The 26,497-nt window shown below is 48.9% G+C and overlaps 1 protein-coding gene across 3 annotated transcripts in view; it reads right to left on the reverse strand.

Annotated features, from left to right (window-relative positions):
* MXI1 (MAX interactor 1, dimerization protein) overlaps nt 1–24,893 on the reverse strand; it is a 51,526-nt gene extending 26,633 nt beyond the window's left edge. The window contains exons 1-2 of one of the 3 annotated variants that reach the window (XM_042818564.1): nt 24,713–24,893; nt 16,087–16,219 (exon numbers count right to left, since the gene is read on the reverse strand). In XM_042818564.1, the coding sequence (XP_042674498.1) occupies nt 16,087–16,219; nt 24,713–24,893 (314 nt within the window). Of the gene's footprint in view, nt 1–16,086; nt 16,220–16,465; nt 16,568–16,820; nt 16,939–24,712 lie in introns of those variants that run through there. The other 2 variants (XM_042818566.1, XM_042818565.1) reach the window with 2 other exon arrangements.
* Nucleotides 24,894–26,497: the final 1,604 nt, after the last annotated feature.

Below are 26,497 nucleotides of genomic sequence, written 5' to 3' on the forward strand. Positions count from 1 at the left end.
TGAGACCAAGTAGAAACAAAAGGGAAACAAGCAAGTCCGTTCTCCTGCCTGTGATGACTGCAAGAGTAGCAAAAACAAACCTAATCAAAAATACCTAAACTTAAAGCCTTTCAGGATTTCTAATCTAATGGTGTTATTAGAAACCTAGGTGAAGTTGTTGAGGATTATTTAAAATAGCCATTTACCCAGCATTTCCCTTTAACAGAAGGTCACCTTAAAATAAGAGTAAAAGGAGCCCAAGAGCTTAATAAAAAGGATCTATTTTCTGTAATTTGGCATCACATTTCTTCCGGAGCTCCGAGAAGATTATCCTCTATCCCCCATCTGGAGAAACCCGCAGAGAATTCTACAATTAGGGAACTGAATGGAGGATGTGCTCCAAGGGAAACCCTGTCATAATTAAATGCTTCTCTAAAACCAGGAAGGAGGAGCACCTAACAGGTGCCAGAACCTTAGTGAGGATGACGTGTGTGTGGATGCCTGCAAAAACCAAAGCAGTTGAGTCTCAGCTTGCTGAGCCTGAGAGCTGGGGGTGGATGGAAAAAAAGAAGAAAAAAAACCAACCACCAGAGCTCAATTGTAGGACAGAAAAAAACACAACAAAAACTCAAGAGTACATCTGAGCAATGTACAGCAGCATATAGGATGTTCCTAAGGCAAGACAAACTCCTAAAGTAAAGGAAACTCCCAAAGCAACCGCTTTCACCTGACCCCTCTGAAAACAGCAGGTCCCTTAGGAGTGGCACCTCAATTCAACACAACACAAATTCAGTCCAGAAATTTATCCAAACCCACACTCCCCAGAGGGGCTAAACCACCCCTTCTCCACACATCTCGGGTGCAAATCTACACACTGGTGGCTGAGCTGAGGCCACCAGGGCCAACATGTTCTTTGGAACACGTTTATGGATCTTATTTACTGCACGCTCCTGCAGGAGACTTTGCAGCCTTCTTGGCTATGGCATTAGCAGTTATAAAGCCAGAGATATGCAATGGCTTGAATTCCTATATTATTTCGAGCCAATTATCAAGGCCAGCACTGAAAGAACAAAGTTTGGCCCACTGCTGTGAACAAAATTAAAACAGCAGGTTCTCCATACTCCTCTCACATATGAGACTCTTTATTACCTATCTGCCTTCTGATGAACAACACCACTGAGAGGGGTCAGAGGCTTTTCACCAAGTCAGGAAATTTATGCTGTGACTTTTAACCATATCGGTGACAGGGAAAAAAATTATTAAAAAATCACTTCCCTCAAATGCAGCTACTACTGCAGCTGAAAGCAAAGAAAAAAATCTCAGCTACACTGAATAAATTCTATGGGAACGCTGCCTCTCACCTGCCTATGCTTTGCTTAATTTTACTGGGGACACTTGGACAAATTTAATCTTTCCTTTCAACCAAGATTAGGGAAAAAAAATTAGCACTGCTCCCCAGCACCACCACCACAATTCACTGCCTCTTGTTCTCTGTGCCAGTTTCCCTTTGCTCAGACGACGGATACAGAAAAATCCTCTCTCTTCTCTGTTCATAATTCATTTTCTGTAGCTCCTGATCGAGATTAATCTTCTCCCCTTCTTTGGGGCTGCACATGTTACTAAGATTTATTTGGAGTTAAACAAGGACAGCATTGACTGCAAAAGTGGAAAAAAGCATGGGAACCTCTATTGCCACTGCATTAGAAAACAACTCAAATAGGTACAGAAACAAACATAGCTGGCCTCTAGCTGAGATGGTCTCATCAACCACAAGCCCAGAGAGCATCACTACACTGAAATCAAACTCCATCCCTGAGGCCACCACCAGCTCTCTGAGCAGGTTGACCAGCACAGCTGTGAGCCATTGCAACACACAGGAAACATTCAGGGTCACTCTTACAACAGCAAGGAAATGGCGCACGCAGTGCGATGTTGCTCTGCTGCTGCTGATGGTTGGGCACTGTTTGTGTCATGCAGTAAAATGAGGACACCGCTGCTGAGCATGGAGTAGAACAGGGCAAGCAGGTCTTGCCCTGCCTGCAAAGCTGAAGCCACAGCCATGCAGACACAGACAGGAAAACAAAAGCTCTCTCTCTCTCTCTCTCTCTCTCTCTCTCTCTCTCTCTCTCTCTCTCTCTCTCTCACACACACACACACACACACACACACACACACACACACACACTTTAAAAGCAGGTGTCTACAGCAGTCAGTTCTTTAATAATAAATTCAAACCATCCATATTGGTAACTTTCCCTAAAAACTCAAGTGTTACGTAAGGAGGAAGAGCCAGCTGAATGCATTTTGAAAACAGCTCAGGAAGAGATCATGAAAGACTTTCAGAAGCTTAACATGAAGGAGCCAAGAAAACAACAGAAATAGGAGAATAGTTCCTACTACACTTTAAAAGACTAAAGCTGTAAGAGAGGAAACTGAAGTTTATCCATCTCTACCCCAGATACCTTGAAGTCCATACAAAATAGCAAGCAAAAAGGAAGCACTTGTAAGTCATGGCAGTTCAAGGTCCCCACGAACCAACCTCTTTGCATCAGTTACTGTGATTATCCCTGCAACACTGCTACCCAATGTTGTAGCAAGGTGCTGCTGAAACACTGAACTACCTCAACTCCCTCAATGAGACACTGCAAATCATTGAACGCTTTACTTCACTGTCTTCATTTAAACAGAATCTCCCCCCTGCCAGAGCACAGGCAGCTGAAATCTCCCCAAGCACAGGTAAGGCAGCAGAACAGCGTCAAGGAGGAACAGGCTCTAAAGAGCAATGAATTAGTTTGTCACTTCTCTACTGTAATTAAAATCATAAAGCTGCCACATGACATTAAACACAGCTGACCTTTGTGTTTTACACATTTGATATTGATAAACAGCCCAACAAATGCACTGGCAGTATATCTGCATTTTGTTTTGATGTCTCACCGAGGTAACTTTCCTATAGGGAAAACACAACAACGAGGAGTCCTGCAGTGACGGCACTGAGACCCAACTCCTGCTGTGTGCTCACACCCAGCCTTGCTCTGGGTGTGCCTGGCCCCAGGGCAGCTCAGGGGCTGCATTTCCACCACCCAGAGCCCTCTCCAACGCACGTCCTTAATCCAACACAGAACCAGTACTCATCTTCCAAGTGATATCTAACTCACTCCACCACACTCTGCTTTAGCAAGAGGTTAATCAGTAAACAAATACTCCATCTGTCTGCAAAAACTAATGCACAGTTACCTGAATCATGTTTAGCAAAACAGAAAAAACATCCAGAGCAGGGCAACCATTTTCTCTTACTTCATTCTGCCCATGCAGTCATTTCTGCATCATCATAAAAAAAAAAAAAAAAAACAAAAAAACAGCAAAACAACCCAAATCTCCTCCTTCATTCTCCAGGCCTTTCCCACATTCTGCTTCTGTTGACCCCCATTCACTTGGCCACCAACTTCCCCTCCAATAAATGTCTTCTACCATTCTCCAAGCCAAAAATCAAACTACCCTTGTGGAACCAATGAACTAAGGTACTGCCCTTTCTTTTATGTAAGTCTTTTCACAGAAAGGACTGCTATTAGAAGCAGCCAGATGATAGGACAAAACAAACAAAAAGGAAGGCTGATTAATTGCTTTGTTCTTTTTCACATCCACCTGTGTCCACAAAAGCAAACCTGGCTGAAGAATCCCTGTGTTCTGCCAGTTGCAAACAACACTGGATCAACACTGTGAGCTATGTATGAAACTAAATGCACAAGATGCAGGCTGGGAAGCCTGCAGGAAAGCTCTGAGAGCAGTGTGGGATGAGGCTTTCAGCCCAATGGTAGGGCAAGTGATAGATAAGTTCACAGCTGCTGCACGAGTCAAATCTTCCTGCCAAGGCAAAGATGAGCAAAGGCTGTACCTGAGGGAGCTGTGAGTCCACCTTGCCTGGGGGAGTAACCCACCACAAGTACCAGCCTCAAGCCCAACAAGACTCACCTCAGCCTCACTTAGCAGCAAATTTAACAAAACATTTCTTTGCAAGCAACACAAAGACAAAAGGTATCTCAGTCACTGCTATTCCATGATCCTCCTACCCTGTCTGGCCTCGATGTCCAAAGAAAAAGCTTCTCCACAAGGAACTGAAACAAGGAGACAGAACAGGCTGTTTCACCTGCTCACTGACGTCAGTGGAGATGCACCAGATTAACCTGGCCCCAAATTCTGGCTAGTCTTTCTGTTGCTCTTAGACTGACATGGTATCAGATTCCTCCCAAGGCTCTGATCAAAGCTGTTTTCCCAGGATCAAGTCAGACAGTTTCGAAAGTTCACATTCTCAGCCTCCAGCAGAGAAGGGGACACAGCCATCCTGGCATCTGTTCCTGTTTTTTCATCTTTGGAAAAGGAGAAATGGCCCCACCATGTTTGCATCCCAACAAGGAAAAAGAGCTCCTTCACGTGGTTCACGACTGCAGAAAGACACCCACCCCTCTGCTTCTACACAGTCCTGGAAGCCTCCTGCAACACTGTCAAGCACTACTTCATAACATACACAGCACACACTCCTCAAAGAAGTGAAATCCACGCAGCCTTTCTCAGTTTGGAACCTACTCCCATAATCACTGTTTCTGTTTGCAACACTTTGGGAATTAACTCTTCCATGACACTTTCTGTGCAGGAGGGACACACAACATGGAATAATGTTCCCAAGGCCACCCAAGAAACCAGTGGCAGAGTACTTAACCTCGTTCCCTAAATGCCAGGGTGCAGCAGGGGGTTGCTGTTCTCTGGCTGCCCCTGTTAGGTGACCCCTAACAAGGATGTCCTAGTGCCACCTGACTCTTGGGTCCAATTCAAAGCCTGACATAACCATTGTATGCTGCAAGTAGAAAAATCCCCACATAAATCAAACCTAAACAAGCCCTCATGTCTTACTCACCAGCTGCCAAGTGAACCAGCCCTACTCTCAGACACCACTGGATAAAGTGACAGAGAATCCCCTGAGGAGCATGCTGTCCTACTGTCACTTGTTCTGCTGCCTCAGCACAAGGAAGGAGTGACAGCTCTCTCTTGCTGAGCACCACGAGCTTCTCCCAGCCCCAAAGCTGGGCTCACCAGACTCCAGCAACATCCCAGTTTAGCAAGGCAAGGTGGCTCACTGCAGCATATGGCTTTGCCAAGCCAGGCTACCAAACAAGAATACTGTTTTGCATTCATTGCTGCAGCCTGGGGATCAACAGAGATGCTCCTGCTTGCTTCCTTTCCAACTCTACAGTCTGGGAGCCACGTGCTGTCATGGCCCTTCTCCTCTGCCACCTGAGGTGCAGAGCCTGGTCCTAGCTGTGGGAAAACTGCCCCATTGCATACACTCCTTCATGCAGCACCCTGCGTGGCCAAGAGGAACTGAGTTTGCTGAACAAGCAGCTATTCAGTTTTTTGTTTTCTCCTCATTGTTCAATGTGTGGCCTCAAGCCAAGCCCTGCTCTGAATACAGAACCGGTGGTTTTCTTACAGACTTTACAACAGTCTCACCAAGAGCAGCTCACAAGTGTGTTTACTGCTATGCATCTTCACTTTCCAAATGGAAAGCCAAGAAATGGGGAAATGAGAGTTGCAGGTTCTCATTCCCTCCAGTGCCTTTAAGAGGATCCCCAAGAGTTTTCTGAGCTACTTTGTAATTTCAAAGCACAACTTCCCCGATGCTCCCTGTGGCTGCACATCATCAGTGCTTCTGCAGCTCAGCTCCCAGGTTCATACCTTGGAAAAAAAACAGGGGATGAAGAATACACTGTTTGGTGGACTCCCTTGACAAGACAGGCTTCAAGTGACTTGCTGAATGTACACAGGACTGCTGACAGGGGTTGGGAGGGAAATAAGTTCTATGTGCTATTCACTGCTTTGTTTGCCTGCCTTCTAATTTCAGTGACAAGTGAATAAAGTTCTACAGAAACCACCTCCTTCCCTTCTCAGCCCACAGTTAACCACATCAGAAGGGGCTGGTGCATGCATAGCAGACACAAAGGCTGACACATGACCCATCTGAGCCATTTCAGTAGGGAAACCCTAGCCCACCTCCCTTGCACGTGTGACAGCTGACAACTTCTGTAAAGACCTAAAATTTAGTCAAATTACAGTAGATTCTTGCAGTTCAGGAAAAAGTGATTTCCTTATTCTCACCAAGGCAAAATTATTCATCGTGATCCATGACACAAAGGAGCACGAACACAAAAGCAGATTCTTAATTTTAAAAATACTGACAAAAGGACACAACAAAGAGAAATATCAAGTGGCCTCACCATGGCACCTCCAGGCTCCATAGTGAACAGAGGAGAGGAAGGCACCAAGTGAAGGCAGTGAACCAGACATTTCCTCACGCCACTGCTAGCTTCCAGGTGCTACCAGGCACAGCACCCCTACATGCTTCCCTTCATGATCACCATAAATGCATTACAGCAAAATGCATTGTTTAAATAGAATGATGCACAGAGTTTGACAAAGCAAAGACTTCACCCAACTCCCACTAGCACCTTAATATCTCTGCTAATGACATTTTCTCTGTTCAATATTCAAGCATATTGGAGGGTAGACAAGAAATCAAAATGATTTGCAGAAAGAGGACAGTGACACAAGGGCTATTTTCAAATCTATCTAGAAGACTCAGGTTCCTAAGTTCTATATTCTTTCAAATAGTCACATGCTCCAAAACACTGATGCTTCCTCCTGAGAACAGGATTAAAAAAGCACACACACTACCCCAGCGTACAGATGGTGGGAACCGTGGAGGGTACAGATGGTAGGAGCCATGTAGGTTACCTGATGTGCTCACATCTTGCAGTGTTTCAGTGGCAGACTCGGGCATGGATCCCAGGGCCCAGCATGCCAGCCCTTTGCCTCGTACCGTGCTTCTTCCCACACGCAGTGCTGCCCTTTTGAGGAAGATGGTCACATCCAGAAACCGCTTCAGAAATGTCATCTGCAGTGCTAAAGTCTGTTTGGAGAACATGTTCCTCTCTGCAACCTCTTCTGACCTAAGGAAACTGCCTTCAGGTGCACTGGGGAAAACGAGGCTTTTGGACTAAAATGTCACCTGACAGAAACTGACTTTGTTTGAAAAGAAAGTGATGACTTTTGTACAGCTCTAGGCCAGATCAGATTTCCTTCACTATTCAGACTTGTTAGTTATCTCCCATGTTACAATGACACTGCTGCAACACAGTTCCTGGAGATGAAGGCAGGGAGAAGAGTACTTGAAAACAGGAAATACAATCACTCTTCTGTTAGCCATAGGTTGTCTTCAGGGAACTGAAGCACAAAGACTAACATGGACTGTAGGAAAACCAGCAAGAGAACCCCAATGTTCTCTCAATTGATCATGCTCATCTACTGTCCTGGAGATCCATCAAGGAAGGCTGAAAAAGTGAGAAAGCTTGTTTTTCTTTCTGTTCTTCCAGTTCTGGCTCACAAACAGCAGAAACTCACAAGAAGGCAGCAAGGTGGTACCTCCTCAGATGGCCAGACTGTTTGTGAAGCAGCTCAAACTGCTGCAATTTGCAGCATAACAGTTAAAGGCAACCCAGAGCTGGTGCCATGTCACCTTACACCATAGTCCTTTACATCATGTCCTTGCCAGAGCAGCAGAGCAATGGCAACTGGGGCAGCAGTCAGTCCCAATGTCTGTTCCTTCCCACAACTGCTAGCACCTGGTTAATCCCTTCTTGATGGTGTAAAAAGTGGAATGGAGAAAAACAAAAAGTTTTCAGAAGACAACTGAGTATTTCATGCAGATGAACTTTAATAAAAACCGAGGCAAAAGTGCAGCTCTTAATCCATATGCCTACTTGCCACGAAGGAAACAGTGAATTACAGACAAGCAACTAAGATAATACTGAAAGCTGTCAAGTCTACTTCAAACTGGATTCATGAAGCAACAGAACTGAAGTGAGATCACATTCCTATCAGAGAATGGAAGTACAGTAGGCAGCACAGACATGAGAGATGGGAACATATCCAGCAGGATGGAAAAAGCAGGACTGTTCCCTCCAAGCTGAGCAAAGGCAGTGTCTCACAGACAAGAGATCCCGGCAACAACCCGCCAAGTGCACAGCCCCAGTCTCTGGTCAAGAGAGCCCAAGACTGTCAACAAAAACAATTACTATCTTTGTTGGTTCAAAGCAGGCAGGGAGCAGAAGCCAACTCTCTCAAGAACAAACAGAAGTCAGTTCTTGAACTTGGGCAGAAGTTTGCCAGAAAGGATCAGGAGATAATCAACAGCAGGAACTCCAACAAACAAGACAATTAACTTAGCAGCATGAGATGAGAAGATGTACTGGACTGTCTGGGTCAGAAAAAGAAAACGATTTTAATGCTCCACCAGGAGCAAGAAAGGAAAAAGCCACTCTTACCCACAGTGAGGGAGCAGATGGGAACAACACTACAGGTGACAACCAAGCCATTGTCAAGTAAAGGATCGGGTCAAGTTAAACACCTGACACACGAGGAATGCTACCTGAAGTAGGGAATTGACTGTACACTAAATACAGACTCCAGAAACAAACAGCCAAGTAGGGACCAAATATCCTCCCCACCATCCTCAGGCACCAAATCTCGTTAGAAGCTGGAACTAACAACCCTAATGTTTCAAAAGGCCATAAGCACCAAAAGCTGCAGTTCCTCGTCACTGTGTCAGAATTGCTATCAGTAATGCAAATCATCCCACGCTGTCTGCAGCACAGCTCTGCCTGGATAGAATGCTGCAACATGAACACCATGAGCCCTGAGTAACAGGCCCACTGCTCCAAAACAGCACACTTTTGCAGAGACCTTCCCTAAATCAGGGAGGACAAAGGGATTATAAACCTTCAGCCACAGACAACTCAGCAGACAGATGCTGCAGCAGTAAATTACAGCTAGGTTGCAGATAACATCAACAACTGGGCCTGCTTCTGGTTTACACAAAAGCCTCTTTGCACAACTTTGACAGTTTAAAGAACAAATTACATTTTACACCGACTGAACGTATCCAAATCCTAAATTCAGCCCAGAATCACGGGGAACACAGTGGGTTCCACGATGGGAAATGTTCTATCAGCCCTATTACTGATACTGCTGATTCGGAGGCCCTGTCCCACACTAAGGAGTGGGACTAATATTTCTCAAATCATTTGCTGTACTTTCTGGAAAACTGTCAGCTGTAGTACTGTAGAGCCAAACATCACTGAGAAGACACTGCATGCAGAGCCTCACCTACACTGGGTAATTTTTGTCTACATCACTGGCAGAATCTCAGCTTCTGATGCAGATTGGCAAAGACAAGGAAAAGCACAACGTAATGCCAGCAGGTTTGGAAGCTCCAGTATCACTGTGGCTTGCCTGCCTGTGCTTGCAAACTCCATCAGTGCAAATTACATCAATTGGGCAGATGGGATGTGGCTGAGGTCTAAAGGAGCTATGATTGAGTACAGCCCTCCTCACCAACCAGCTCCAACCAACCACAGCCTGGTAAAAACCTAGAGAAGTAAGAGGATTTTAAGGGGTGATTTGCCTCTCGTGCATTCAGTGTAGCTGCACTGTTAGACAGGCTCCTCTTTGACAAACAAATTTCAGACTGCAGCATGCACAGATGCTGCAGTCAAATCACACTCCAAAAGATCATTCCTCTGTCTGTGCTACATGCAGGTAACAGTGGGGGACCTGAGCACAGCTTATCTTGCCAAATGAACTAATGAAACAGAACGGACCTGCAATCCGCTTTCCCAGCCTAACACTTAAACTATCATTATGCTTTCCCAAAGAGAAGTCATGCTTATGCCTAACTGTTGGTTAATTCCTCTTACTATCTCTATCAGGGAAGCATACCTTAACATCTATCAGGGAAGCATACCTCAGTCCTGTCCAGTTTTCCTTCCTTAAAAATCTAACAGATGAATATATGCTCTCTACTAGAAGGCAAGACCCCGCTCCCCTCACCTCCTCCATTCTTACTAGACAAAATTTCAACAGAACCACAAAGATTCCAGAGAGTAATCTCACTGTTGGTACGTTACCAAAATGTGGCACAAACCAAAACGTGGCACAACGAATCTCATCCACCCTCTGTATCACACATGTAGACTTGTACCACACAAAGACAGCCAAGTCCTGAGCCATGCATAGGGCGTGAGGCAGTCTCTGTCCCCAGCATCTTACACAAAGGCCAGATTCTAACCCACCTACACACAGCAAGTCAAAATTTAACTCCCACTAGCTGTGGAGTAAGTGTGATCCAGTGTGAGAATAAGCAGATTAAAAAATGTCCCCAAACAAATAAATATTCAGAAATAAACAACTATCTATAGAGGCTGGGGGGGGGGCAGTGAATCTCCTCTGACAGAGAAGATAAAATGTATTTAAAGCTCTGCCTATGCAAGTGTCCACCAGCCCCCTGCTCCTCCCCTGCACAGTGCTCTACGGTAGCACAGCACTGCTGTTCTGGTAAATCAGGCTTTCCTGTGCATCAGACACCCAAGGCTGACTTGCAGCTACACATGCCACGTTCTTCTAGCTTCTGCACCCGTGTTTGTGAACCTGTGGCACATCAAGTCATCACCTGAGGCACACGAGGTACCTTCTGCACACCATTCTTCCACAGGGATGCTATGTGCACATGAAGCTTAAAACCAGGAGTACCTGAGGGTTTAAATGGCTACGACCCCCAACCCTACCCTCAAAAATCAGCTTCAAAGGTTATGAGAGCGGAGGGTTACAAAGATTCAGCACAAAACCAAGTGATGGGATTTAGAAGCATGAAAAAAAGACAGTTTTTAATGGGATAGAGGAAAGCAACAGTATAGAAAATGAGAAACTGCATCACTAGAACAGTCAGACAGGCAAACATGCCCAGGCCCTTAAGACCTGGAGGCCACCAATTTCAAAACACCTTTGCCTTCCAGCTGCAGATCTCAGGCTCTCCACACAACCTGCTACTGGGCTGTAGGTGTCTCAAAGACCTTTGGGAAGCAGCCTTAGACACAGGGGAGGATAACAAGAAAGAGGAAAATGAAAGGAAAAAGAAACTGGACAGAGATCAAACCCTCCCAATGGAGCTGAGCAATAGCTTATTTGTGTGCCCTTAACCACACGAGCCTACTGGGAGAGCTGAGGGCTCCTCACATCACTGGAAGAGGGCTTAGCACTTCCCCAGGATCAGACCAAAAAGCAACAGGCTTCTCTATACATCTGAGAGTCTAAAAAAAATGTACAAAGAGCAATATGATATTGTAACATAATTTCAGATTCTCTTGTAAATCTTAACTTTATTAAACCACTTGTATTTTGGGTGGAAAAAAAAAAAAAAAGCCACAAACCAAAACATTTGGCATCTGCTTAATTATTTTTCAAAAAGTGTAAGTATGAAACCAGCCTAATCACAGCCATAACAATCTTACTGATAACTGTCTATTTAGAACTGCATATGGAAGAGTTTGAAAGAGCAGTTTTCAGTAACAGTCGATGTATCCACAGAGCTGCACTCCCAGAATGGACTACTTAACTTTTCTGGCTGGTTTTTAGAAGCCAGCTTCTGTCTCAGAAATGTCTTCAGACAGAAGAAAACTAAATAAGCGATACCATATGTTAAAATAAATCACTGCTGATTTTTAGCCCATTCCAAAAACCATCAGATATTCTTTTCAAGACACAAAGTAAATTGAAAAAAATAATAATTCTAATTTAATACGGGTTGGCTGATTGGCTCTTCTTTTGTTGTTATTGTTGTTTGCCTATAGCTGTATTTTAAATGGGATATTTCCCTTGTTTATTAGAGACTCCAGATCACAACAGCTATAGTTGATCACATATCTTTGCAGATGGGTCATTCTCAGTACCTCAATATCTGCAACTAAAGCCAAGACTGCACATCTTTAAACGCATTCTGGTTTTAAAATCACAGCACACCACGCTAGCCACTAATCCCCAAAAGGTCTTTAAAATGTGCATGCAAAATACTGTGCATAGATATTAGGTAATGCTACGGGATGGCAGAGAGGAACCCCCTGCAGGGATCAGTTGCACAATTGGAATAAACAAGAGGAAGGTAGTGAGAACCTGAACTAAAATAATTTCATTTTTAAAATGCAGTTACATGAATTAGAAATAATGAAGCGATGCTTTCTTAGTTACACACTTCAGCTTGGGTAGAAATAAAACCATTTTTGCAGGCACTGTGAGACCATCCTTATTTCTTTTAGAGTAAGATTTGCTCTATCAGTGCCATCCAAAGGTAGGCTGCCTGCTCCTCAGAACTCTGCAGGTATTTATGCCATGAGAACACGGAGCCTGCTAGGAAGAAATGGCTGTCATCGCACAGAGCAAAGGGAAATATTTGGATTTAATCTAGAAGAACACGTAAGTACTTTGAGTCTCATATTCATGGCTTATTTGGTTGAATAAAGACTAGCAATGACACTCAGGTGTCTCAACTATAGTTTGCCTCGGTTGCTCAAGAGACATTTTCTACAGTAGTCTTAAATCCTGTGCATATTGCTCATTTAGAAGCATCATTTCTGTATGCTAATTAAACATTTTGAGGCAAAAGAAATCTAAGAAAAATCACACACCTAGGTCTGAAATGCAAGTTTTGTCCCTCATCAAGGGCTTGATGTTTATTTCAAACTTCACCAGACAGAACCTCCCAAGAAGGGATGACTATTTCAGAAAACTATCTTATACCTGCAGTGGGCCATCAGGGCGGCCTGCATCTACAAAGGATGGAGTAAATGTAACATCCTCTACTGCCTGTTTGTGCCTGAGGCCCCCCCATAAGGGCACACCTTCCACTTGGGGCTGGGCAATGTGAGGGAGATACCACCAAGAAGTCCTGCCTGCACGTGGAGCTGGAGTGCTCCTGGGCGAGGCAGCAGCTGCTGGGGGATGCGCTGTGCTTCCTCCACCACACTCAGAATGAGCTGAGAGGGAAAGATTAGCCCACCCTCCTAGATACCTTCTGCAAGGGCTCCTACCTGCATATTGAGAAAAACACCTGCTGGCTCCAGAACCAGCGAAAGCAGCTTGGAGGCATCTGATGGTGCTGCCCTCCCATAATTCCTGTAAGATCAAGCTAACCAACTCCAGGAGTGCTTGGAGCACAGCTCTGTGACTCGCAGACCTTCCTGAGCATCAGGTAGGCTGACTTGCTCAGCCTCTTCCAGAGCCTGATGTAGAAGCCAGCCACCCAGGGTGACCACACAGAGCTGCATTGATGGGATTCAGCTGGTGGCAGAGAAGAAACACCCTTCTTGGGATGATCTCCCCAGCACAGCAGTCAGTGCTGTTGCCAGTGAAATCATCAGTTTTCACCTTGCCTTCTCTGTCCACGGACTGGCACAGCCCAGGTGGCCGTTTCACAGAACCTGGCATTACCCCTCTCAGCTGTGGCTGTGCAGGGACCATGCAAGAGGGGCCCTGGCATGCTCACTGAGGGCAGGGTGGAAAATCTGCCCATCCCAGACACACCCTGGGCACTGGTGCCACACAACTGAGCATACTGGACACACAGCAGACATTGCTCAACAGGCAGTGGGAATTGCTTCTGCACATTTTCTCTGCTGCCAAACCACATTTTGGGGAACCTGTCTTCATGCAACTGAAGATGATGTTGCACAGAGGCTTGCAACAGAGAGGCCTGCTAACATCCAGGCAGTCACCACTCAAAATCTTGGGAAAAGTCCATTACCTCTGGGAGCTCCAGCCTGTGCTGAGATGCCAACAAATTGTTTGTTTGAACAAATGCTCTGCCTGTGAATGTCTGCATAGAACTCTGAGACGGAACATGGGCATGGAGTGCTGAGTGCACCACTGCCACACAACCATGGAGCATTTCCAGAAAGAAACAGACTGACAGAGGTTGTAAGGGACTTCTGAAGCTATACTGGGGGGCCATAAGAAAGAAGAGGATAGACTCTTTAGCAGGGTCTGTTGTGACAGGACAAGGGGAAATGGTTTCAAACTAAAAGGAGGGAGATTTAGATTGGATATAAGAAAATAAGTTTTTACAATAAGAGTAGTGAGGCACTGGAGCAGGATGCCCAGCAAGGTGGTGGATGCCCTGTCCCCAGAGACATTCAAGTCCAGGCTGGAGGGGGCTCTGAGTAACCTGATGGAGTTGTAGATGTCCCTGTTCATTGCAGGGGAATTGGATTAGATGATCTTTAAAGGTCCCTTCCAACTCAAACAATTTATGATTCTGTGATACAGAGCTAAACAAGGCTAACGCTCTACTTGGCATCACACAAAACACACTGCAGTGATTCTGGAGGCATCCTAAACTTCACAGTTGTCACTTCCCAGCACTGCAGCCATCTGGAAGGCCTGCCATCTCCTACAGCAAGTGCAAGCTGCTACGACTTGTGCTAACAGAAACTTCCATTTCCAACTGCATGTATAAGGTCTGAGCTCCCCAGAAAGAACCACTCAGATCTCTGCCTGGAGCAGACCTTCCTCAAGCCAAAAGATGGCTACCAATTTCATACCAAAAATTTCACTTGGTGCTCAACACTCCTTGAATAATGAAGGTTTTAAATAAGGCTGGAAAGCATCATTTCTGCCTCTCTGTTACCCTATCCCCCTCCCCACCACAGATTCGGTGCAAAGCTGCCCTGAGAGAGCTGTGCCTGGGGGCCCTGTGCTGGCACGCCTGGGAGCTCTGTGCCAGCAGGGCAGGCCGTACACCCACATCCCAGAGACAGGGAGTGCTCTGCATCCCTTGCTAGTCCCAAGGCAACAGGATTCAGTGCTAGGAAGCTCCTGAGGGGTGTGTGTGCTTCCAGCCCTCCTCTGGAGAAGGGCAGGTTGCCATGACAAAGGCCTTTGAGAAAAAGAGGTGTGGGATGGAAAATAACATGCAAGAAACCTATGAGGGAAAAACACACATCTCAATTCAGCATTTGCTGTCATTTCTCAACACAGAGTGATTGGGATTTGGGTTCATGGGAAATAGGAAATGACTGCAACTGCCCTCATATCAGGAGAGGGTAGGTGAATGAGGCAGGCAACACAAACAGGCAGCACACAGTGAGTCCAGGGTGTGATGATGCAGCAAGGTGTCCTAACATCACTTCAAACAACCGTTATTATCAAATGCTGCCAAAGCAGGATCACTGTAAGCAAAGACACCTTCCTCTACAGCTTCTTTGGTTTCTTTTCAATGGCCTTAAGAAAGCTTTAATCACCTGAGCCACCTGCCACTATTTTATGATTGTATGAGCCCCACTAAAGTAAACGCAAGCTTGCAATTGCCTGTTCAAAATCATACTTTGTTTCTAAAGTTTCCCCGTGCCAGAAATCCTCAGCACTGTCCAAATAATTGCAGAGAACAGTTCCAAAAAAAATCCTACAACACTAAACACACCATCAAAAAAAAAAAGAAAAAAAAAAAAAGGACATCAACTAGAGAGGAATAGCAGATCCTTTCACAGCACTGAGTGATAGACCTAATCCGGTTGTCTCTTCTTGATTTAACAAACCAAGAAATATGGCATTGTCTAATAAGCAATGTGTCAAAACCATGAAGTTCTACAATTACCAAGCTATCAGAAAGCTGGGAAATCCCACTGCCCTGAAAGCCAGAGTGAAAGACAGCTTCAATTTCCTCAACTGAATTTTTAACACACTGCATGTAGCAGCCAGTCATCTCCCTCTCTCCCATTTGTTGTAGGGGATCCATTTCAAAACATCATTTCCTTGCTTCAAGTCATGCCTGTCATTACAACCCCAAAGCGCTCAGGTTGCATGCATGGTATCCCTTAAGAGCAGTGACTTCTGGGTTGGAAAAACATCAGCTGTACATAATGGGAATAGCTATTGCCTATTTCCTCCCTGCACCCTCTGAACAATCTCCCTATTTCTCTTCTCTCTGCAGCATCTGAGCATTGGCACAGAGTCAGCTGGCAGTGCCGCAGATACAGCTCCCCTGTGTCCCACTACTTTAAGTGCTACACATCCAGAAGGGATGCTGTGCCTGTGTGCCCCAGCTCTGAATCCCCCTGCACTCACATTCTCCCCATTTTCCTGGGGGAAAATTTTCTCACCTCTCCCAGTTTCCCTCTTCAGCTCCATCCTCCCACCCACCTCTGCACCCACACTTTCCTGCCCATGTCGTACCTGTTGGCAATACTTGCATTGCTGCCACTGCCGCTGTGTTTCCTTGCCCGGCTCAGCCTCCGCGTGGGCTTAGGGTCTTGTAGTCCAGGACTTGGAGCTGAGGGGAAGGTCGAGGCATAGCCATGTTCGCACTCTGCACAAGAATCAACAGGCAGGGCATAAAAAAGGGGTCAAAAAAAAAAAAAAAAAAAAAAAAGTCAGCTGGCAGGCCTCACCACTGACCCGTCAGCCTAACTGTGGATGCCCTTAAGCACAACAGCACAGGGAAACACGACTGCTGATATATTCAGAGGGAAATGGAGCAAGAGGTGGAGAAAAGAGAGAAAGACAGTGTAAGAGCTCTGCCAACCTCGCAGGAAGACCAGCACATCTCCAATACCTGAAAGTGTCAAAAGAAGCCAGGATAGCCCAGACTGTGCCTTGTCTCTCCTCCTGCTCAAGCTCTGAACCGAGTAAATCAGGCACATTTCATGCTGCAATGCCAGGACCTCCCACCCCATCCTTCCTGTCCAGTGGGAAACTTTACAGACAGCCCCTGCTTTTCCTTCCAGAAATCACATCCAGCTCGTCCTCCCCTTCCTGCCAACCCCCCCACCTCACCCCAGCCTCAACCTCTGCTGGAGGATCAACCACCAGCTCCGATCCCCTCGGCCTCTCTCACCCCTCCGCGGGGACTCCTGGCCCCGACCCCGCTCCCACCACAGGCGGTCAGCCCGGCTCCTCCCTGCCTTTACCTCTCTCCCTCCGCTCCAGATACTCGGCCGCCTCCAGCAGCCGCTGGATGTTGATCAGCTGCACCTGCTCCATGGCCCCGGGGCTCCGGGCCCCCCTCGGCCCCCAGGCTCCCGGCGGGGCGGAGCTGCGGGGCGAGGAGTTGCCGGCTTCCCCCTGAACCCCAGCCCCCTCACATCGACCCCTCTCTCCCCAGGACGGCTCTCCTCAGAGGGGCGCGGAGATGGCGAGGACGCCCGCTCCCGAGGAGGCAACGAAGCGAGGCCTTTCCGGCCGTCCCTACCGCTCAGCCTACAGCCGCCCGCGCCTCGCTTCGCCCCCCAGCCCGCCCTCGCCCCCTGCCGGGCTCGGCCCCTCCGCCCCGGCCCGGGCTTACCCCCCCCCCCGCCGCCCGGCTCTACCCCGCGGCCCCGCCGGGACCGGCCCCTCCGTCCGCCCCACCCGCCTCCCCCAACGCCTCGCACCACTTTGTTTACCTCCGCCGGGCGCTCACGGGAAGGGGGGAGGGGGGCGCCGCGCCGCGGGGCTGCACGGGAAATGTAGTTCCGAGCTGCCGCGGGGCGCTGTGCGACGGCCGCTGTGTCCGGGGGGGACGGCGGGACGCGCAGCCCGGCCCTGAGGCGACGGCGGCGGGAGAGTGGGCACGGCCAGCCGACCGCCCTCCCTCGAGCACCGCCGGGGCTCAGGACGCGGCCGGGCCGAGAGGCCTGCGGTCACTTCGCGCTTCTTTTTGAGGCTTCCGCACGTGAAAGGACAGAGAACGGAGCAATAAAAGAGCAAAGAGAGGCTGCGTCTGTAGAGGCGTTAACTAAACAGAAGCTGCCGTGTTTCCAGGGCTTCTGAAAGCACCCTGAGGTGCGCGACCCGTGCCCCAACCCAACGTGCGCTACAGACAAAAGAGCACAGACAGCAGTCTGTGTGCCTGGGAAAGCCGGCAGGGTGTCTGCAGCACCACGCAAATAGGGCACGCTTCACCTGGACACTGCCACACCCGCATGGTGCATCCCACTCTTCCCGATCCCCCAGTAAAGCACCTCACATCCCAGCTTCCACACCCAATCGCCACCATTTCTGCAACTGAATTTTGCCAACAACTTTTAAGGCTTGCTGGAGTAGAGCTTCAAAACCTGTTAGCATGCAACTGTATGACAACCAGTATCCAAAGTACTTGATCAGGACACTCAGAGTTAAAATACAAGTCTCAGGCAGATACCAACCTACCAGAAAAGCTGTTTGGTCGGGCTTACTTTTCACAGGTCTGGACCTTTAGCCTGTGACCAATGAAAGGTATCAGGAGACTCATGCAGAGTTGCAAGAGCTGACGTGAAAGAAAACCAAGTGGATTCAGTGTACTTAGCTTTTCTTTAAATATTTCACTGATTCACTGTTTTTGAGGCTTCCGTGGAAAACTGCAGGCTTGCAGCTGATAGAGGTATCCAGCCACTATTCAGCTCTTACAGAAACCCTGTCATCCCTGAATCCTGTTTCTCTTAAGATGGGACAGTCCTCTATCCTGGAAATGACTAACAGCGCGGATTATTAGGAGCACACGTTAAGGCTCAAATTTGAGCAGGGAATACTCATGTGATCTTTGGAAAAGGACGCAGGTGCTCTGCACCAGTGGGGTTAGAGCAACAGCATTTCTGGGCTCTAGCTCGACTTCCTGCTTCCAAAACCAGGCAGTCATTTGCCTTCCAGGATTAGCAATAATACTAAACATCAAACAAAACAAGAAATACCCACCATGATGATGAAGCTCACAATCACTGTACTGCAACCACCACTGCCAGCTTTCAGGTGGTACATGTGGAGATATGTGTTTCCTTAAAAAAAGGAAAAGCCACGGCTGGGATACAAAGGAGTGATTTAGGAGTACATCCGTGAGGCAGCCTCCAGGAGCCAACGTTCAAGACGCAAAATAGAAGAGTACAGAGGAGAGGGATACACGCATATGGTGAATTAAATCAGCACCAGAATGAAGCAACAGCAGGATCAGTTCTGCATGAGATGATGTAAGATCAACTCCTCCATGCACACATCAGCTCAGCTTCCACGTCTTTGTTTCTTAAGTAAATAATGCACGATTACAAAAATCTGTGTGAAACAAAGACAAATTTGAGAGTAAACTGGGATGTCTTCCCAAAGAAGGAGCCTGACGGAGATCAGCCAGCCAACCACAGAGCCACAGCTTATCTGCAAAATCTGTCAGTTGTCATCCCAAGTGGCAGTGCGGGCAGGTCAGCCTGCAGAACACAGAGTTGTGTGCAACAGAAACAAAAGTGGGTGGAAAGTGAATGGCACGAAGACGCCTGGTGCTATTCAACTACCGACCAAAAAAACCCCAAAGTCACATTTTAAATGGGGTTGAGCCATGCTGGGGAGGGGCTTAAGGAAAAAGTATTTTAGGGGAGAATGAGATCATTTAATTTAGTGGCTCCGAATGATCTGTAAGTACAGTTTTCTGATTATAAGTGCTTGCTGCTTGGCATCCCTTCTGGCAGCTGTGATTCACTTTCATTGTGTGTTCTGCTGCTTTGCCCTTTAGAAAGGGGCTTTTTACATTTTATTAAATGGCACTTCGGCAGCCCTCCATTTCCAGCCTTAATAATGGATTTGTTAATCTCCCTGATAGCCTTTCCCTCCTCCTTAGCAACAATTTAAATATCCAGGAAGAAATCTGCAGTGCAGAAATCAATTAATATTTACATCTGAAATGCTGCTGTGTTATTTTATTCAAGTAAAACAGATGTGGTCTGTTTTGATTTTGATTTTTATTTTTTAACCAGTACCACAATCACTGGCATTAAAGTAGCTGCTTCCATCGGGGGAATCTTCTAGGAGCTTTCCAGAAAATTGTGTTTTAAGCTTCTCAAAACTGCAATGACTTTATGTTTCTTTTCTTTCTGCTCTGCAGGAAGGGAAACTGAGGTGTAAGCAGCATATTCACTGCATGAAGACGCCCTCAGCTAGAGGTAGAACAAGAATACAGCTCACCCATCAAGATGCCCAACCCTCTGCTTTGGGCACGAGGCTTAGAAATAACATGGTGCTTTGCAACCTGGAAGTTATTTTCAGTAAGGGCGATACCTTTAGTTGAACTGCCTAGTTTTCCATCCCTTCTCTGGCTTCTTCTCAAACAGTCCTACCTCCAATTCTTTGTAACCTACGGGAGGAACGCGAACATGGCAACAGTTGCAGGGTTTGTTTGAAGGTGGGCAAAGGAAACGCTTGCAAATTCTTAGCCTTGCTTTCAAACCCTTCAAAATTAACACCCCTGCAACCAAGGCAGGAACAGAGGTATCCATTAGGAACCATTTTCTGCTGCTCTCAAATCAGTAAAAAAAATCCACAGAGGCTGTCAGGTGAGAAAACTTTTGGTGACAACAGACTCACAAAACTGGTTTTTGGTATCCAGGGGAGCAGCAGCTATGACATACCTGAATATCCCACCTACCAGCACACACTGCAACAACCAAGTCTTCCCCTACTTGACACTCTTCCAATGCTTGCAATACGTTATGCAAGGGTCCTACAGCACCTATAGGATATGGCCTCATTTCTCACCCAGGAACCTTGTCCTTTTGCAAGGCATCAGATAATCCCTTTCAGCACTCCCACTGGCAATTGGAGCCCATCGATGGGGAGGACAGAATTTTTTCACAGCCAAACCACCTGGATATCCAAGAGTTTGAGTGCGAACAAAGCACGTGCTGTGTACTCTGATCCAAAGACTACCCTCTGCCAATGGGTAAGGCAAAAGCCAGGGAGGAGTGTACTCCCTGCTCCCAGCCTCTGGGAGATGTGCTGCTCTGTTTTCAGACCTGAACCGTGCCCCAGTTCATTCCGAGTCAGTGACTCAGTCACTTGACTGATCCACCTACAAAATTCAGTAATAGGGCCTCCCTCAAGAAAAAAATTAATAAATAAACAGCAAAACAATATACACAGGATGGGATCTGTCAAAGGTAGGATTTTCCAGACAACAGCAGAAGACACTTCTCTGCCAGCCTGAGGATGCCCTGCTGCCAAGGACGTGATCAGTTCTCAGCAGTGCTCCTGGCACAGCCCTGCAGCTCTTGCTCTACCCTATCATTTCTCCTGCTGTGGCTTCCTTCTGAATTTCATGATGATGTACAAACAGCACGAGTCAAAATAACACAGCCTGGAAGTAGCTGACACATGAATCACTGTGGCCAGGTTATGAACCAGGAGGAAGGAAGGGAGCATATTGTAAGTTGGAAGAGAAATATATAAGTGAAGGAGGTCTGTACTGCACCATATTACATCAATGTAAGATCCAAGACCCTCCATACTGACCTTGAGCCATGTGTTCAGCTCTCACTGACCTTATGGGAACCATCCTTTGGTTTGTCAGAAAAAAGACCCTCAAAAATGCATAGACAGTAGAAGGAGCCACAAGCTGAACACAGTGTTGACTCACCCTCAAGGCTCCGTTTTTCTACCTTTCAAGCAGATTTATTGAAGAGCAAAGGACAAATCTACAGTCACCCATTTGTTATTCTTGGTCAGAAGGTCACTAAACATAGACAGCACTTGAAAGTCAGACAGCAAAGAAAATCTGCCTGTCTTTTTGCAGGGACCAAAGTCCACTGTCCTGTACACACACACCTGTGCTAAACTGTGAATAAGGACACCGCTGTCACGTTGGTTTGCTGGCCATCATGCTTTTGGAAGAGGATGTGACAGCATGTCTGCCTCTGCAGTGAGCTCAGCACATATACATACCACATCTATTATAGATAAGGCATCACATCCAAAGAATTAACCATGGCTTATGCAACTTGTACTGACATAAGCAGAAGCCTGTGAACACACAGGTAATGTTTGGCACATACCAACCCCAGCTGAATTTGCTTCAAGTCCCTCTAATAACGCCTTCCCAATTCCAGCACTTCAGCTGCTTCTACACACTGCTATGCAGGCCTCGTTGTGAGGTGTATTGCAGAGGTGATAGATACACACCACCAGGGCTGCCCTCAGCAGGGCTTTCATTTCTGAAAACAGCCAATGTAATTTTTCATGTGCTGTTTCTATTCCTTTGATACCAAGCTCAGATTTTTAGAAACAGGTCATTTGGAAACCTGTACATGTCAGTTAGCAACGTGTGTTGGGATTGGGTTCCACGGTCTAGGTATGGAAGCTGCCTCAAGCAGGCAGGCAGCATTGCTCCCATTTCCAGCAATGAAACTGGAAAAAGGATTCAGCATTATCTTTGTAGATAAATACTCCATTTTACCCAAGCATTATGAAATAGGATTCCATTCTATCCAGGCTCTATACTATAATCCACTACACTGTAATGCACTTCTGCTGCTGCACCACCCAGCCACATGGGCATGGTGCTCATGGGTTGATTGCTGGACTAGATGATTTTCTGAGGTCTTTTCTAACCTTAATTATTCTATGATTCTATAATCTGAGTGACAAGCAGTGCTATCCCATGGGGTCATCACTGCCTGCAGCTTGCCCAAAGCCACACCACCAATCCCAGACAGCACCCAGTACTTCACTGCCTTGTCCCCATCATGTGCACAGGCCAGGTTGGGCCAGACACCTCTCTGCCAGTCCTGTTTTCTTCAGGCCATGTTTCCTGGGGGCAGGCACTGTCACTCCCCATGTGTACAGCATTGGTGTAACTCGTGGTCACATTAAAATGCAGCAGAGCCTTGCCGGGCACCAGGCAGAACCAGCAGGCAGCAGGGAGCACGTGCCCAGCTCAGCCCCAAGCTTTTGGGGCTGCTTTCCTTTGTTGCTGCTAATTGCCAGGTAGGAGCCTATAAAGATAAGCACGGAGCCATTATCCCCGTCTGGCAGCCGGCACGGAGCGCACGGAGTCATCGGTGCTGCTCCAGCAGCCAAAGGGCAGCGGATCCCGGTGCGATAACCGGAGCTGAGCACACGGCTCTCCCTGCAGCAGGACCAGGTATGCACTCAGGCCATCACCCTTCCACTCCTGCAGCTTTTTTTCCCTTTGAATCGGTCCCGTGGTGTTCAGGGATTGTTTTCCAATTCCAGCAGCAATTTTCTTTGTTTGGGAGGCAACACATCAAAGCCGCCCGTTCACCGCCGTCACGTACTGCACCGCACGCTCCATAGCGAGCCCTGGGCCAGCCGGGACTGTTCGAATCAAAACGCCAAGGTTGCAAATAAACACTGAGACATTGTGCAGCATCTCCTGATGGAGGCAAGGAGTTCCCTGCTATCAGCACGGCTCTCCTAAGCGGAAGATGGAGAGAAAACAAGTGCCGGGAAGGGAGCTGGTTGGATATTACCGCTTCCTCTCAATATTTGGCAACAAAACCCCCATATCCCCACGTGCTGCTCACGCAGGGGAGCACCATTCCCCATCTCCAAACACGGAACCTCATAAAACCATGCATTTTTAAATAAAATGCGTGAAATGTCAGATACTCTTGCAAGACAATGGCAGAACAATGTTGGCAATCCCCCTCCCGCGTGATTCTGACACATCCCCTTCAAGCTCAGAGAAGAAGAGGAAAAAAAAAAAAAAAGACAAAAAACAACCGGCGGTCCCACAGTGATCCCCAAAGCACCGCCGCTCTCTCAGGCGCAGCGCTGAGCTCCGCCCGCTCCTCCATCATCTCAGCGCTCGCACCTCCCGGCCGCTCCGCTCCGCTCCCCCAATACGGGGCTCTGCGGGCTCATTACGAAACACCGATTCGCATGTGAGGGGAAAAAAAATAACCAACACAACAAACAAACAGCGAACCAACACAACAGCGCTATTTCTACTTTTGAGAGGAAAAAAACAGCGTGGAGCTGATGGTGGAGAATAAGGGCTCGCGGTCCCCCCCACCATTGCGGCTGGGGTCTGTGCAGGGGCAGCCGCTCCTGCACCACGGGGGCAGCGACGAGAACTGTGCGAAAAGGAGAGAGGAAGGGGGGGGAACATGGGGGGACGGCGTGCGCCGGGAATGGGAGAGAAGAGGGAGCTGCGCGTGTTTCGGGAAGAGTGAAAAAATAGTTAAATAAATAGGGGGGAAAGGAATAAATAAATAAGAGGAAAATAAAAGAGGAAAAATAGGGAAAAAATAAATCGATATGAAATATGAAAAAAATAGGAAGAAAATAAAAGAAGAAGAAGAAGGAGAAGAAGAAGAAGAAAAGGAAAGCAGTCTGCGTGTGACCCGGGGACACAACGGCAGCGGCAGCCCGGGCTCACCCCGCCGGGCCGCCCCGCACAGCAACGCGTGACGTCACGGGGGACCCCGGCGTCGCTTATTGGCGGAGCGAACACCCGCGGGCACGCCCCGCTGGAGGTCTCCGCCAATCAGCGTGGCGGGTTGCCTCCATGTGCGAACCATGTGGCTGCGCGGGGGCGGGGCGCCGGCCCGGGGCGCAGCGCAGCAGGACCGCTCCGCGCAGCTCCGCGGTGCGCGCAGCGCTCCGCACGCTGTGCCCGCTTTGTTCCCAGCGCGAAGTGGCAGCCTCCGTCCCGCCGCCTGTCAACCCTCACTCTCACTGTGCGCACCGCTTCGTAAAAGGCAATGCGCATACTGCGCGCCCGCGGAGCGGGAGGCCGGCAGTAAGGCCGGCTGCTGCCCCGCACCGCCGTTCGGCCCGCGTGGCCGGCCCTGCCCTTCCCGCGGCGACGTGGCGAGCACGGCCGTTTGCCTACGTGACTGCGCCCATGCCCCGGCGGGGGGAGCGCGGCGGTGACACCGCCTCCTCCCCGCGGCCCCGAGCGGAGACCCCCCTCCCGCCCACCGCCTGCGGCCCCGCCGCTCCCCCCGAACTTTACACGGTGGTCCCACGACTGTCCGCCGCTCGAGGCGAGGGGGCCCGCAGCCGTCCCAAAGTTTGCGCGGTTATTTATTTCCCCCCTCCCGCAGAGCCTCCCGCGCGCACTCACTTTTATTTTCCTTCTCGATCCGCTCCAGGTAGCTGGCGGCCTCCAGCAGCACCTGCACATTGTGCAGGAAGGTATCCATCCCCGGCCCGGTGTTAAAAATGTCCCCCAGGGGACACCGGGCCCCGCCGGCCTCCCCCGCCGCTTCCCGCGGTTCTCTCCGCGGCCGCCCGCGTTTCCCCATGCCCCGCCGCAGCCCTTCGGCCCGGCGTGTGCGGCGGAGCGTGCGGCCGTGCCCGTGTGCGGCGGAGCCCGAGCCCGGCGCCGCCGCGGTCCTAGCGCTGCCGCCGCCGCCTCCTGCCGCTCGTGCGCTGTTTTCGTCCCGAGGGCGGCCGCAGCCGTCCCGCCCCCCCCACACTCCCCCTCCCCGCCCCACGCTCCCCGTCAGGGCGGCCTGGCCCGTACGCGCCTGCGGAGTGCGAGCGGCGGCCGCAGCGCTGCTCTGAGAGCGGCTGCCGGGCTCTGAGTGGGGCTGGGGTGCAGGAGGGGCCACCGCGCGTCCCTGCTGTGTCCCCTGCACCTGCAGAGCCCGCAGTGCCCCGTGTCACCCCGTGTCACCCTTGTCACACTGTGTCATTACCCCTTGTCACCTCTTGTCACCCCTTGCTGTCCCATTGTCACCTCTTGTCACCGCATGTCACTTCCCACCCCCTCATCCAGGGTTCTACATCCTTCTCATTCAGGGACGCGGGGACTGTCATATCCCCATGCAAAGCTTTCGGTGCCACCACGTCGCCAGGGGCTCCCGTGGATCCCCTCAAGACATAACAACAGTGGTGTGACATCACATCACTCTGAATGATACCCCCCCGTGGCCCTCAGCTGCTATCCCAGCAGTGCATCCATCCGCACGTTACTGAGCACTAATTGATGCTGTGAAGTCACCGGGACCTGAGTCACTGTGGGCAAACAAACCCCTTGGGCTCCCAATGGCAGGGCTATTTTTAGGAGGCATGGCCACAGCATTGCTTCAGCCACACGTATGTCCCAGGGCACGTGCTGGAGCCAGGGTGGCTCCCAGGCAGTGCAGCGTGGCTGTGACTCTGTGCCACCCACTTTGGCCCTCCCATGCCACTCACTGGTGGCTCATTGGAGCAGGGCTTTCCGTGCCGTGGGCAGCGTGTCGTGCCATGTCCCCATGTGACAACTCCAGGTTAAAAGCCAGAGCAATCAGAATTTTTTATCCCTTTCCTTTTAGCTCAGTTCAAGATGTCTTTTGCTCCCGAAAAACGCAGTGGTTCTGGCCAGCTCTGAGCCCCAGTTGCTGCCTCACACCCTCAGTGTCCCAACTTTCCTTCTCTGAGTCTGCTCTTGGCTGCTGGATGCAGAATGCTGAACTGCCTGAGCATGCTCTGCTTCACACATTGTTAGTGGCCCAAAATTCAGTCCCCATATGAATATGGAGAGCCCGGGAAGAGGTGGACCCTCAGTGGGACCTGGGCACCTGCAGGGACGTGGGCTGCCCAGAAGGACGGGATGCCAAGGTTCCAAGGCAACCAACCACAGAGAAATGGGGAAGAAATGAGTTTCCAGGGGATGTGTGCTAGGGGGCACAGAGGGGCATTTCCACAGAAGTCCTCCCGCCCCCCCCAGCATTGCCCACTGGGCACCTTGGCTCGCCACATTCCTTCTCTCTGCTCCAGCTGCAAACAGGAAGGACAGGACAATCAAGAATTGAGGAGGCCTTGCTATTTCCCCAGTATCACACACTCAGCAGTCATGGTCCAGCACGTCACTGTCTGCATTTGCCTTCTCGTTAACGTTGTTTAACCTTTGAGCTCACACTGA

This window comes from Centrocercus urophasianus, unplaced genomic scaffold (assembly GCF_019232065.1).
Source record: "Centrocercus urophasianus isolate 14NV4802_14NV808 unplaced genomic scaffold, USGS_Curo_1.0 seq_17, whole genome shotgun sequence".
Lineage (NCBI taxonomy): Eukaryota > Metazoa > Chordata > Aves > Galliformes > Phasianidae > Centrocercus > Centrocercus urophasianus.